The sequence below is a fragment of the Oryx dammah genome, unplaced genomic scaffold, assembly GCF_014754425.2.
Source record: "Oryx dammah isolate SB20612 unplaced genomic scaffold, SCBI_Odam_1.1 HiC_scaffold_13, whole genome shotgun sequence".
NCBI lineage: Eukaryota > Metazoa > Chordata > Mammalia > Artiodactyla > Bovidae > Oryx > Oryx dammah.
This window is the reverse complement of record NW_024070197.1, coordinates 20,079,682-20,093,926: the sequence shown is the minus strand read 5'-3', so window position 1 is coordinate 20,093,926 and position 14,245 is coordinate 20,079,682. Positions and strand designations below refer to the sequence as shown.

The 14,245-nt window shown below is 36.8% G+C and overlaps 1 protein-coding gene across 2 annotated transcripts in view; it reads left to right on the top strand.

The window, feature by feature from the left end:
* Positions 1-14,245, top strand: part of UBA2 (ubiquitin like modifier activating enzyme 2) — a 31,181-nt gene that overhangs the window by 8,406 nt on the left and 8,530 nt on the right. For both annotated transcript variants that reach the window (XM_040253122.1, XM_040253123.1), the window contains exons 7-14: positions 2,843-2,910; positions 3,376-3,497; positions 6,151-6,250; positions 7,174-7,340; positions 9,266-9,359; positions 9,449-9,561; positions 11,907-12,062; positions 13,567-13,663. In XM_040253122.1, coding sequence (XP_040109056.1) covers positions 2,843-2,910; positions 3,376-3,497; positions 6,151-6,250; positions 7,174-7,340; positions 9,266-9,359; positions 9,449-9,561; positions 11,907-12,062; positions 13,567-13,663 — 917 coding nt within the window. The remainder of the gene's footprint in view (positions 1-2,842; positions 2,911-3,375; positions 3,498-6,150; positions 6,251-7,173; positions 7,341-9,265; positions 9,360-9,448; positions 9,562-11,906; positions 12,063-13,566; positions 13,664-14,245) is intronic.

Genomic DNA, 14,245 nt, shown 5'->3' with positions numbered 1-14,245 from the left:
ATCACAACTGGAGGACCGAGCACAGCCAAAAATAAATTAAAAAAAATCTGAATGGTATAAAATGGAAAGGATGCCAAGTTGTATTTATTCCAGGAATGCAAGCATGATTTAACACTGGAAAGATCTATAAATGCCGTTTACTTCATTAAGAAAGAAACTGTATAATCTTCATAGATAAAGGAAAAATGTTTGGTAAAATTTAGCAAACACTTTTTCACCTTCTTGATAAACTAAGAAGAGAACGTTATCTAGTTGATAATCTTCTAGAAATTTGCAGCAAACAGTTTTATGTTTTGATTAAGGTATAACATATTCACTCGGGAAAGTACACCTATAATGGTATAATGACAGAATTTCACAAGAAATACACTTGCAGGTTTTATTTATTTGGGAAACTTTTTTTTTCTTTTCAGTAGACTTTAGTTTTTAGAACAGTTTCAAATTTAGAAAACAATTGAGAAGGTAGCAAGTTCCCACATTTGGTTTCCTCTGTTGTCAATATCTTATCATACTAATGTATGATATATAGGTAACAGTGGATCAATATTGATACATTGTTTATTAACTGAAGTCCAAAGATTATTTAAATCTCCTTAATTTTTACCCAGTGTTTCTTTTCTATTGGATACCACATCATTACTTACCATGTCCTTAGATCCCGCTTAAGGGGGCTGTGACAGTTTTTCAGACTTTGCTTGTTTTTGAGGACCTTGTTAATTTTGAAGAGTACTAGTCAGGTATTTTGTAGGATGCCCCACTATTGGAATTTGTCTGATGTTTTTCTTATTGATAACAGTGTGGTTATAGGTTATTGGAAGGAAGACCTCAGAGATAAAGTGTTGTTTTCCTCATATCATATGAGGGATACATGTTATTAACATAATTTATGACTATTAATGTAGGCCTTGATCACTTAAGATAGTGTTTGTCATCCATGTAGATTCATTGATATTGAATGTATTTTATAGTTTGGGTTATAATCTAATGGGTTTTTCCTCCCTGATAGCTTAGTTGGTAAAGAATCCACCTGCAGTGTAGGAGACCCCAAATCAATTTCCTGGGTTGGGAAGATGCACTGGAGAAGGGAAATGCTACCCACTCCAGTATTCTGGACTGGAGAATTCCATGGCCTGTATAGTCCATGGCGTGGCAAAGAGTTAGATGTGACTGAGCGACTTTCACTATAATCTAATACACTGTTTAATTTTGTTGCTCAGATTGTTCCATCTTTGGCCATTGGGAGCTCTTCAATTGGCCTTGTGCTCTTTGACATGTAGCCATCAAAGTGTGACGGGGGGTTTTTTTTTTGGAGTAATTCCTTACTTTCTGGGACTATAAGATGCTCCAGGTTCATCTTGCGTATTTCCTGCTTCAGCCCTAGAATTAGACATTTCTTCAAGGAATCCTGGTTCCTTTTATTGAAGAATGATATTAGAAGCCCGGATACAACTGCTTAGGCATAGATGTGGGTGCCATTTGTTTTAGGCCTTCTTAGCTGACAGAGCAAAATGTACATTTATTTTAGTTTGTGTATATAAAGTATTAATGATTCAGTACAATTCTGATTAAAATTTTATCAGGGATTTTGATGGAACTTGTTCATCTGATTATAAAATTTATATGGAAGACTAAAGCCTAAGTGGAACCAATGTGGAAAAAATTATGTTCTCTACTTAAAACAGTATGTGTAATTAATAATGTATAGAAATTAAGTCCAAGTGGATTAATTATTCAGATGTGAAAGGCAAAATTTTAAATTGTTCTGATATAGGATATAGGAGAAAATCTTTATCCTTTGGGTTAAAGAACAATTTCTCAAGATATAAAAGTGATAATTATAAAAAAGGATTGATATATTCAAATTCATTTAGTATTTCATCATCAAGAGAGGTTCAATGATGTGTACACAATTAAGCTATTATATGGGATGAACTAACTGCAACATAAGGAACTCAAATTGTGGTCTGGAGTATATTCCTGTAATAAGAGAAGGACAACCGGACAGTACTAATAGACACTGTGTTTACTTAAAGGGAAATCTAGGCAATAAATAAAGATAAGGTTCAACTGTATGATTAACTTGCAAAATCAAGAATAAAGCCACAGTTACATACTATTGATATTTTATACTTGCTAGTTTGGCAAAATGTTTTGGAGAGATTGGTAGGAACTTATGCATGCTATTTTGGGAGTGTATTTTGGGGGTACAGCCAGTGTTGGAAACAATTTTCTTGTAAAATATATCAAGATCTTTGGGATTTTTATGTAAGTCCGGTGCTTAATGAAGGTTGAAAAGTTATTAAACAGTTTTTAGGATAGCTTGATTAATAAGAGAGAGTTTCAGCTTAATACTTTTCCCATTATTTCATATGACTCTTAAGTGGTAAAGATAGGTAAAGATACATACTACTATGATAAAATGTCTTACTGCTGAGTTTCCTGCACCTTCAGCAGTGCCTCACACATAATAGGTGTGTCAGTGTTTGTTTAATAGCTAGTTGCAGGTACACTTCACAGCTGTTATTCTTGAAGTGAATATTGTCTGTTTTGGAATGTAAAGCCACTCACCTGTCTCTTGATCGGTGATTTTAACAGGAATTTGCAGAAGCTAGCAGACAGTAATGAATCTGGGTCTCCTAAAATTTTGCCTTCTCTATTGTGGTTCAAATGAGAATGCAAGCTGTTTTAAACAGATTGCTTAAATACTTTGAGGTTTTATGGAATATAATTTATCAATTATTTAATTTTCATCCCTAACTGAAGATTTGAGGAAGCTTGGAAAAGGTAACATTTGTTCAGAATATTTTGGTATACATAAATATTTACCATTCTTAAATTATAGCCAGTTATTTGGAGAAGAAGATGCTGATCAAGAAGTATCTCCTGACAGAGCTGACCCTGAAGCTTCCTGTGAGTAAACTAGTTGGGATATATTTTTTTATTGATGACCGCTGTCTTTATTTTGCTAATTTAATATTGGTAGCTTAAGGCAGGGGGAGGGGGAGATAATTGCTGTTATAAGCTAGATAATGTATTGTGTTCTTGTTGATCTTTAAATGATGTTTTAAAAAAACGAGTCATGCCATTTTACTTGTGAAGAAATACGCTGCAGAGAAATCTCACAAATCTAGTAAATCGAGCTGGGCAGGAGTTGTTCCCAGGTCTATACTTGGACTACTCTGCATGTGGCCTTCAGAAACTGAAGTAGAAAAAAACGGTGATGAGCATGTTCTGATTCTTTCTCCTTGAATTCAGAATGTGTCACATGCTGGTGGCTTCCATGAGTGACCCCATGCCACCCCACACCTCAAAGGTGGGTGAGAGATTCATTCTACACGAACTACAGTTGAAAATAAACTAGTGTTTGTTTTGTAGGGGAACCAATGGAAGCCGAAGCCAGAGCCAGAGCATCTAATGAAGATGGTGACATTAAACGTGTTTCCACCAAGGAATGGGCTAAATCAACTGGATATGATCCAGTTAAACTTTTTACCAAGGTTAGGATTACCTTTTTTATAACTGTGGATCGATTTTTATTACTCTGTTTTAAGCTAGTGTGTGATTTAATTGGGCTTCCCAGGTGGCACAGTGGTAAAGAATCCGCCTGCCAATGCAGTAGACATGGGTTTGATCCCTGGACTGGGAAGATCCCCTGGAGAAGGATATGGTAACCCACTCCAGTATTACTGACTGAGAAATCCCATGGACAGAGGAGCCTGGTGGGCTACGGACCATGGGGTTGCAAAGAGTCGAACACCACTGAGCACACACAGAGAACACAGCATTGTCTTGGTGAATTCATTGTGATGTAGTTGGGATAAACAGGTTTGAAATTTTAACATGAATACTAAATCAGTATAGCATCTTTATAAAAGATAAATACAGAGGCTTATACTTGTCTTTCCTTCCCTCACTTTCACTGATTTTTTTTTTATATAACTCACCTTTGGTTTCTGCTGTTTCTCTTCTTCCATTCCTTTGCTGATTTTGATTATGCTTAAAATCCAATGTGCTTAACTCTGATATAGATAGTGACAGTATTTTCTAAACTAGTGTCCATATGCCTATTTCCATTCCAATTTGAGCAGTTGAATGCCAGAATAATCTGAAGTATGTCTCCAGTCTGTTGTTCAGCAGGTAACTTTAAGCATCTGCTGTGTGCCACACACTTAAAGTACAGAAGCTTTTTAACAGTGACAGAGACAGAAAATAGGGTCCCAGCTCTTTGTAGGGGAGAGAACTCAGAGTCTAGAAGGGAAGTCAAACATTGAACAAGCAGTTTCGAGTTCAGGGTGTAATGAGATTAAGTTCAAATGTATTGGAACCCTGTAATAATAAGTAGACTTAACCCTCAGTGTTATTAAACATTATTATTGACTGGAATGAGGGTTCAGAAGAGGCTGTCCAGAGGAAATGGCATTTCAACACCAGATTTCAAAAAATAAGGGTGGGAATGAGAATGCAGCATGTAGAAAGTCAGTCTGAGGTTGAAGAACTGAAATAATTCCCATTAAAAGGGAGAGTGGAAAGAGGACTGTAAAGGTAAGCTGAGACTATCTGGCAGGATTTTCTAGGTCATGGTAAGGATATTACACCAAGACAGTGGGAATCCATTGAAGGGTAGTCTGTAGGGTCAGTATAAGGTATAGGAAATATGCAATGCACTCTTGTAGGACCTGGTGTTCCTCTTGTAACCAGCATGGGACAGTGCCTTCTGGAGTAATTGGAAGTAGAACCCGTCTGCAGTCCCATTGGAGCGTGGATTATCCATTTTATACAAACTGAACTTTGTATAACATGAGAAACCAAGAATACTTCCCGGTTTCTTGCTGGGCAGCAGGTGAATAGTGGTGCCAATCTCTGAGGTAGGTAGGGAAACAGATGGGTGCATAGGGATCGGGGGAGTGTGGAAGGTGATAGACAGAGATTCCTCTATGGAACATGAGCGAGATGACACATGGTTCTGTGGGTAATTAACCAGTTTAGAGATTTGGTTGAGTTAGATTTATAGAAAGAGACAGAATGTGAAGATCTTAGTATTTAATAGTTGAACAGAGAAGGCTGTGGAGCTGGTGTTTGGAAATCCATGCTAATTCCCCATTGCCTGGCAGGCTCTACAGCCAAGCATTAAGGTTCCTCTATAAAACGTCTCTAGCCAAATTTGTTACCCAAATCATACAGGACCCCTCATTTCCTTCCCTTTGTACCCATTTCAGATGTTACCAACTCTGTCCCTGTTGCTCAAGTAGAACAGAATAACTTAACAGTACTCAGAGCTGTGTGATTTTCATACTAAATTGTACTATTATTTGTATATTTGGCTGATTTTCCAAAGATTAAGGATGTTTGATAGATACTCAGTTGAGTGTATTTTGACAGAAATAGTTCTAACTTTTAGCCATATCTAAATTCATATCCGATATATACAAAAAATGTGTGGAATAAATCAACAATAGGAAATACAACTAAGGAAAATGTAAAACTATTAAAATAATCTGAAATTCTACCACATAGAAAGTGTGATTCGTGTGATAGTCTCAATCTGTATGTGATAATGTTTGGTTTTAGTTTTGAAATAGGAATTGTTTTGTGTGTTTGAGGTTCTTTGGGGGGGGGTGGCGGGGGAGGCACATTTCAAAGGTGTTGCAGGCAGTTCTTAATTTCTGTTTGAGCACTTTTAAAATGTGTATACTTTATTGGTAAGTGCCCACAAACTTGAAGGTGTTGCTAACTGGCACCTCTAGGCTCACTTCTTGTGGAGTTGGTGTGTATTTAATACTCAGTCCCTGGAATGGCATGATTGTGGTTGCAGCTGATCTGGGGAGCCAATATGGGGAAGTGGTTCGAGAGGATGGGGTCCAGTCAGCACAGTTCAGAGCTCCCTTACTCTGCTTTTCTCAGCATCTCTGATTTTAACTGTTTCAAGTGTAAGCGTTGTGTGTAAAATTTCTTTTTACACAAAGATTTTAGGTGTGCACCTTCCCCCCTGCCCTGCCCCCTTGAGAATTGTTATCTACTGTTATATAACATGTCCTCAGATCTTTAAATCAGATTTTATAATGTGAAGTCAGCAGGGTAATTTTGTTATATTTTTATCAGGATAGGGACAGTAGGGTTCATGGAGTTTATCTTTCTTCCTTTCTGTCTTAGCTTTTTAAAGATGATATCAGGTATCTGTTGACGATGGACAAACTATGGCGGAAAAGGAAACCTCCAGTTCCATTGGATTGGGCTGAAGTGCAAAGTCAAGGTGAAGGGTACATTTTTCTCTTTGGGATTCCTAAGTTGGAAATTCTCTCACCTGAAGTCTTTAAATAGCCTTATTATTTCTTGGTATACAGTGGTATACATCCATGGTAAGAAATTCAAACAGCTCAGAAAAGTTAGAAGAAGGAAAATCAGTGGATACCTCATCTCCTGGAGAAATAATTACTACGAATGTTTTAAGAATGTCTTGGTGATAACTGCACATAGACACAGGCAGTTGTGTGGTCACTTGATGTAAATGGAATCATACTACTTACATACTCTGACTTGCTGTTTTCAGTCAGTATTTTTTAAGCTAGTCCCTTATCAGTTAACATTTAATTGTTTCATATTCTCCCTGATTTAAAGTGTTGTTCCTTAAACTTTGGGACATATTTGTAGCTTTAAGTGAGGAAGAACTAATGTAGTAGTGACTGCTTCCTTACCCCTCTCTTTGAACACATTGTGTCTCAACTTGTTTTGCACAGCAATGTTTAGCATATTGAAATTTAAAAGGTCCCCGAGAGATTTAGGGTGTCAGTTTGAAGCGGTTTCCTGTAGTTATCTACAGTAACAAATACTTCCTTTTACAGCTCAATTCTAGTATTGTTGTGATAGCTTCCACTTATTGATACTATGTTCTGGGCATAATGCTTATTACCTTGCCTACATTGTATTCTTGAATCCTCCAGTAATCTGTGAAATTCTGAGACAGTCTCACACCTTTCCCACATCGATATTGACCATTTTCTTGCTTAATTTTTCATAATATTGACCAATTTCTTGCATATGTGTGCATAATTGTGTCATAGTGATAATTAATGGAATTTGTTTCATATTGTATAATTTTTTTATTGTCAGACATTGAATGTTAAACTGAGTAGAGGAAAGATGTTAGGAGTAAATTTTCTAATACTTTTTTTCCAGGAGAAGAAACCAGTGCATCAGATCAACAAAATGAACCCCAGTTAGGTCTGAAAGACCAGCAGGTCCTAGATGTCAAGAGCTATGCGTGTCTTTTTTCAAAGAGCATTGAGACTTTGAGAGTTCATTTAGCAGAAAAGGGGGATGGAGCTGAGCTCATATGGGACAAGGTTTGTGTCAAAAATGTGTGGCAGTTACTTGTATATCAAATGTGTGTTTCAGTTCTTGAGCTATATCAGAATCTAGTAATATTGGGATATTGTTTTTATTCTACCAGATTTTGAGGACATTGCTTTTGTTTTGATGTTTTCACCTCTAATTAGTACATTGAACTATGAATTTTCTATGTGTGAATTGAAGCAATATCATAAAACCTCATTTTAGATTCTAATATGTTCATGGTTTGTAACTGTTGACTAGAGAAATAATGTGACTTTACTGGAGTAAAATATTTCTCTGACTTAAGAAAATAGCCTTAAGAGAGCTTCTTACGTAATAGAGATTTATTAATAGAAGCCATAATATCCTTTTGGAGACAACAGCTTATGGGCCTTATTTGGCCTTGAAAGTAATAAAATTGCCTTTCTATTGAAATAGTTAATAATGCTTTGAGTTCTGAGAGACTTATCTATACAATAAGGGTATGTAATTATTCTTACAAGTTAAAACAATATTTAATAGTATCTTGCAGTTAAATGTTACATTTTGGTATTTAGTGAATTAATTTTCCTTTTTTTAAATTATACTTAATATTTTCTATAAGTGATTAATCTGCTAAAGTTTGTTCAGATGTTGATAAAGATTTGCCATTAATTTCAAAGTAAGGAGAAAAGTTTGATCAGTTTTAGAGAACCAAGATAACTTTTAGAGAAGGAAATGGCAACCCACTCCAGTATTCTTGCCTGGAGAATCCCTTGGACAGAGGAGTGTGGCGGGCTACAGTCCATAGGGTCACAAAGAGTTGGACACAACTGAGCACATGATAGCTTTATATGTGCAAATTTTGAAATGGGGGTTGAATCAGACATCTGAAATAAAGCTGGTAAATTTAGATTTTGGAGAGTTGCAAACATTAGTCTTTAGGTTTTGTGTGCTGTAAGGGATCAGTATTAAAACCTTTTTTCATTGTATTTTTATAACTGGTTTAGGAGGTTTTCATCTGTATACAGGGACTCAATAACAAAACTTGGGACTGCAAATTGTTACTCTTTTTGAGTAAAATCTGTAACTAATGGATGTGATAAGCCAGTTGCTTGGGGAAGTACCTGATGGACCCTGTTTTGGGTACTCTTAAGTAATCATACTTATCCTCACCACAGCCTTATAAGATGTTTATATGATTTTCCCCATTTAACACATTAAAGAATTTGGGGTCAGGGGATTTATTTGCCTGTGGTTACTCAGCCAGCCAGATAAGTATGTGAAGAACCTACATCCTATCAGTGCTTTTTCTTTCATACTTTGGTGTTTCTGCATTGTGGGCTAGGATAGTTTTTCTCAGTTCAAAGCACGAAACTTTGCTGAGATCAAATTAGAGTAGGATATATGCTTAGGAATAATGGAAATTGTAAAGGGAAAACTTTCTTTGTCCTGCCACATCTGAAAAGAATCAGCCAGTATAGGAGTGCAGTGCTTGTGAAGGGAGTTTGGAGAAACAAAGCAAAAAGAGGTAGTCTAGGTATTTCTGAGGCTTTAATGAAGTAGCTTTCTTAAACCAGTCTGTGTCTTCATCCCTGAGTTCTGTACTCGTCAGACAAGCTTATCATTGACTCTGTGGACCCAGGGAAGGTTTGCCACCATCAGTAAATAGAACTGGTGTTCTGCTCTTGTATGCTTCGTCTCCAGTGCCTTTATGGATGCAGGAGTGAATTCCTAAAACCTGTTGCCTCTTGGCAGGCCACATTCCTATATCCCTGGAGCTGATGATCCCAAGCAAGCACTTGCTCACTTCTCATCCAGACCAGCCTTTCCCTGGGGGGCATCTCTTGTTCTAGTTGACGTGTTAGAAACTTGTGAAAGTGCTGTTCTGAAAGCAGTACTAGCTAAATTAGTAAATTCGTGGGGAGACTTGTTAAATTGTTTAAATTATTGACAGGATGACCCATCTGCAATGGATTTTGTCACCTCTGCTGCAAATCTCAGGATGCATATTTTCAGTATGAATATGAAAAGCAGATTCGATATCAAATGTAAGTTGTTTGTACTTCAGTTGTATCATCTAAATTCTAAGTTTCTTTTTTTTTTTTTTTTAACAGCTAATCTTTTTTTTTTCTTCCAGCAATGGCAGGGAACATTATTCCTGCTATCGCTACTACTAATGCAGTGATTGCTGGGTTGATAGTATTGGAAGGATTGAAGATTTTATCAGGAAAAATAGACCAGTGTAGAACAGTGAGTGTTTCTATTTGCAATTTTAAAATTAAAACAATAACATTTGGTTTAAAGCAATGGAGAAGTAATTGTTCAAGTTACCTTGTGAGTTGCATGTTTAAATAAGCTTCTTGGAAATTACAAAAAGGAAAACACATTTGCTTCTCTTATTTTTGTCTAAAATGGAAGCAGAAGCTAGTTTGCTTCTAACATTTTCTAGTTTTACTGAATTCTTAGAAGAACTCATTCTGTGGGTCCTTTGTATTAACTTTTCTTCATTGTTTTCCAATGCTAAGAGTACTTTGGTTTTAAAATTCTGTTTGGTCACTTTATAGTCCCCTGTTCTTCAGGTATTTTTGTCAGTCTCCCTTTTTATTTTAAACTTTATATTATTGTAACTTTATATTTGGTTGTGTTAATGCCTAAAATCTTTATGGATGAGCTTATATCATTTCTGTTAGATCTCTCTCATAGTGTTTTGTTTGCTTATGTGATATATATATATATATTTTTTTTTTTTTTAACAGAATTATATTTGTTAACACTGTATCTGTGATAATTCTTTAAGGACCCACTGAAGGTGTATTTCTTCAAAGAGGATTTGTGTTTGTTTATATCTGGGTGCCTGGGGTTCTACCAACCTGAGACCACTTTTACATTCTCAGTTTTAGCTTCTTAGCCCACATATATATTCAGACAGCAAATCTGCATGAACCCTATCTTACTGTAATGAATTATAAAGGAAGATATTCTTCCCTCACGAAGTACCAAGGTTGAGATAATTTTTCTTGCTATTTCTGCAGGGAAGAAATTTTTCTCCTCTTTTTTTATCCTCCCCTTACTTGATGTGAACATCTCCTATTATGAGTTTCCTGCATTAGTGGTTGGACTGGGTGTATCTCTTAAGAATAAAGCCACTTGAATATTCCCTTTGGATTCCTGCTTTCTTTCTGAATTGAATTTGCATGTCTGAAGATACTTTGCTTTCATACCACTGAGGATTTAAAAAACTTCCTATAAATATTGGAGCCAACATTTTGCTGTTGTTTTAGGTTGTCCTTTTTACAGTAATGTTGAAATAAAAGGACCAGTTTACTTTCAGGAATGTCTTTTAAAAACAAAAGCAAAAAACCTAATCTAGTCTATGATGGTATTCTTACTTTTCAGTGTCATTATTAATGCATTCTTAAAATACTTTAGGGTACGGGAATGTAGAATCATAATGCCAGTCTGACGTCTTGGTTCAGCTTTCTGTTTAAATTATTTTGGCTATCATGTTTTTAATTTCTAAGAACTATATTTTTTTATGTCTTATCTTTTTATAGCAGCCTGAACAAGTGTCTTACTTTGTCCTGTAACATTTTTCTTGTTTCTTTACTAGCTCATCTCTGTTCCTCTCTTGGGCTAATGATACCCATATGTCTGGGCTTCCTTTGTTCCCATTTATAAATGAATATCAGGCTAGGTTAATAGAAGTGTTAGCCTGAGTATTAGTAATGTTAGCAGATGTTTTTATTACTGTCGATTTCTCTTAGCGGAGTTACCCTCCCAGTGAAGCTCAAGATCAACCATTGTCCCCTATTCCAGCCTTGGTAGTACAAGTGTATATGCCTAGTATTCATTGTGTGGAGAGGCTACAGGAGGCCTCTGCCTAGCACTTAATGCCTGTCAAGGGATTTACTTCTTTAAGTTGGGGGGAATCGATAGGGTTCTTCTTTAGAGATAATTCATCTTAATAGATACCATACTACATGGTAGTTCCACAGTAAGAATTTGTGTATTAGCGTCCGGTGTTCTCTTGAGAATTGTAACTTCAGTGCAGTTAGTTTTTTATTTCCCTTGGTTCATGTAATTTTTTTTTTTTTTGGTTTGGGCATTAGGAAAATGGTAATAGTGCCAGACATACATTATTTTTCCTTTAGTTATGTGAATGTTAATATTACAATCATCAGAAAATTAGAAAAGAAATGCAGCTCATTTGGTCCTTGTATTTGTGCAGACATTAATTAGAGAAATTAGTGCACTGGTCTTGTTAGAAATTGACTTAAAGTTGATAAGAATAACCACTAGGAAGGCACTGCAAACTGATTCAGTGATGATACCAGAGACAAGTATGATTAGGCCCTTATTCATGCTAAGTTAGTTTGCAGAATAGTCTACAGTACAACGAGATTTCAGTAAGCTCAGCCTTATTTACAAGGTGGCTAATTTGAAAAGGTTGGGAAAAAAGTCAGCCTTTTAAGGTCTTGATTTTCCTTATCCTTTGCCATCTGGAAGGGAGTATTTAAGTGAATATTCTATGGTATATAAAATTATAACTCAGATTTCTGATTTCTGCTTGTGTGTTTTTTTTTTTTTTGCCAAAGATTTTTTTGAATAAACAACCAAACCCAAGAAAGAAGCTTCTTGTGCCTTGTGCATTGGATGCTCCCAACCCTAACTGTTACGTATGTGCCAGCAAGCCAGAGGTGACTGTGCGGCTGAATGTTCATAAAGTGACTGTTCTCACCTTACAAGATAAGGTAAGTGCAGAGCCTCGTTCTCTTCCACAAGGTTACTGTTTGTAAGAAAAAAAACAAGTCCCCTTTTGCCTTTTACAGTGTACTGTGATAAACTAATTACCCTGAATACTGAGGTGTGTTCCTTTGCCATCTGTGTCCTGTTGACTTTTCTCTCTGTGGTTCCAGAATGTGTGTTTCACATCCCAGAGAGGAATGGGTGTATTTGGCTAGAATGTGGACCACAGGTGGCACATAGATAGGTAGCATAGTATCTTTACAAGCAAATTCTGTGTTCCTTAGGTTTCTAGTGATGGTGTATTAAGCTAGTCCCTGAGCATACCTGGATTCACCTGTAGAGCTTTGGTGTGAGAGATGGATGGTTAAGGTATGGTTTGGTCCTATAGCCTGGTCCTTCAGTTCCTCCTCGTATTTTTTTAATTAGGAAAGAGCAAGTGACCTGAATGGGTGTCACTTCTCAGTTTGGAAATCACTTCACATAGTTCCTCTGATTATGTACACTGTGATGTTTCATGTTTATATGCTTCCCGACATGGAGGAGTAGACTTCGTGGCCCTAAAGGCTGCTTGAGAATGAATGGCCTTTCTCCCAGAACTGGTTACATTGGACAGGTTGATTTGAACTTATGTTTTGGATGGAGAAGGAGCTGGACTTGATATGTTGACCAGCAGAGGGTGGTTGCCCCGTGTTCTTTCTTAGGAAAGAAATGATTATAAGTGGTATCTACTCATTCTTGAGCTAATGGTAATTCCACATATTTGGAGTGTAATTGGATCTTTAGAGAGTTATCTGTTGTTTGGTTTTTTGGCTTGTTTGTTTGTTTAGGATCAGGTAAGATTTAATAGTATTATCACTCCTGATTCATCTTGGAATTTGCGAAGGGGATATGGAACTTGGGAAGAGATGGAGCTTGGGAAGGGGAAAACTATTTATCTGAGAATCAGATTGATGATCAGTTTTTCATCTGTAAAATATCTTCCAATATTGAGTTGTAATAGAGACTAAGATAAAATATGTTAAGTGTCTAGCTTAGTACCTAATCTGCTGGGAAGGACAAAATACCAAGAGCCAGCCAAGAGTTCTTAGTCTCCATCTGGAGGAAGTGTTACCTGATCTTTATCAGTGGTCAAACATGGGATAGAAGGTGTTGCTGTTGCTAAGTTGCTTCAATCGTGTCCAACTCTGTGCAACCCCATAGATGGCAGCCCACCCGGCTCCCCGGTCCCTGGGATTCTCCAGGCAAGAACACTGGAGTGGGTTGCCATTTCCTTCTCCAGTGCATGAAAATAAAAAGTGAAAGTGAAGTTGCTCAGTTGTGTCCGACTCTTAGTGACCCCATCAACTGCAGCCCACCAGGCTCCTCCATCCATGGGATTTTCCAGGCAAGAGTACTGGAGTGGGGTGCCATTGCAGTGGAAGGAGAGAATTAAGAGCCTTTATAGGAAGTCTAGGCTATTTGTGGTCTTTTAATTCCATATGTTAACATTTTGAATTTTTTTCCTTATAGATTGTGAAAGAAAAATTTGCTATGGTAGCACCAGATGTCCAAATTGAAGATGGAAAAGGAACGATCCTAATATCTTCAGAAGAGGGAGAGACAGAAGGTATTATACATTGCCTTGTTCACTCACCCTCATTTGGATGGAGACTGTCTGAGTGAAGGGGTGCACATTAGTTTTTCCATTTACTGTAAACAGTACTGAGGGTCTCAGTCTGAATAGACTTTGAAGTTCCCACAACTCATCTGTCTTGTTGGAGAGTGTCAGGATTCTTTTTGGCTATAGTTCCTTGCCCAGAAATTTGGGGATATTGGGTCATAAGTAATTGGAGGTCGTGCTTTGGCTGGGTAGTAGTCTGTTTTTTATTAAAAATCTAGTTAAATATGTTTTCACCAAAAAGAAAAAATGACTAAACGTCCTCCCATTAGTTCTAGCCAGCTGTTTTAAAGGCTAGGACCTTAAAATGGAAACTGGTCTAGAATCTCAGTGGCTTAAATGTGACCCTTTTCCATAGAATACATGTGCTATTGAGGGTGAGAGAGCATTTATTCCAGTAGCCTTTGGAGTGCTGTATTATAGGCATAGTCATAGATATTTGTAATTCAAGGATAAATAAAATAATAGTCCCTGGCTTAAAGTATTTCACAGCCTAGAAGGAGATGAGAGATAGCAACAAGTAGATTTAGT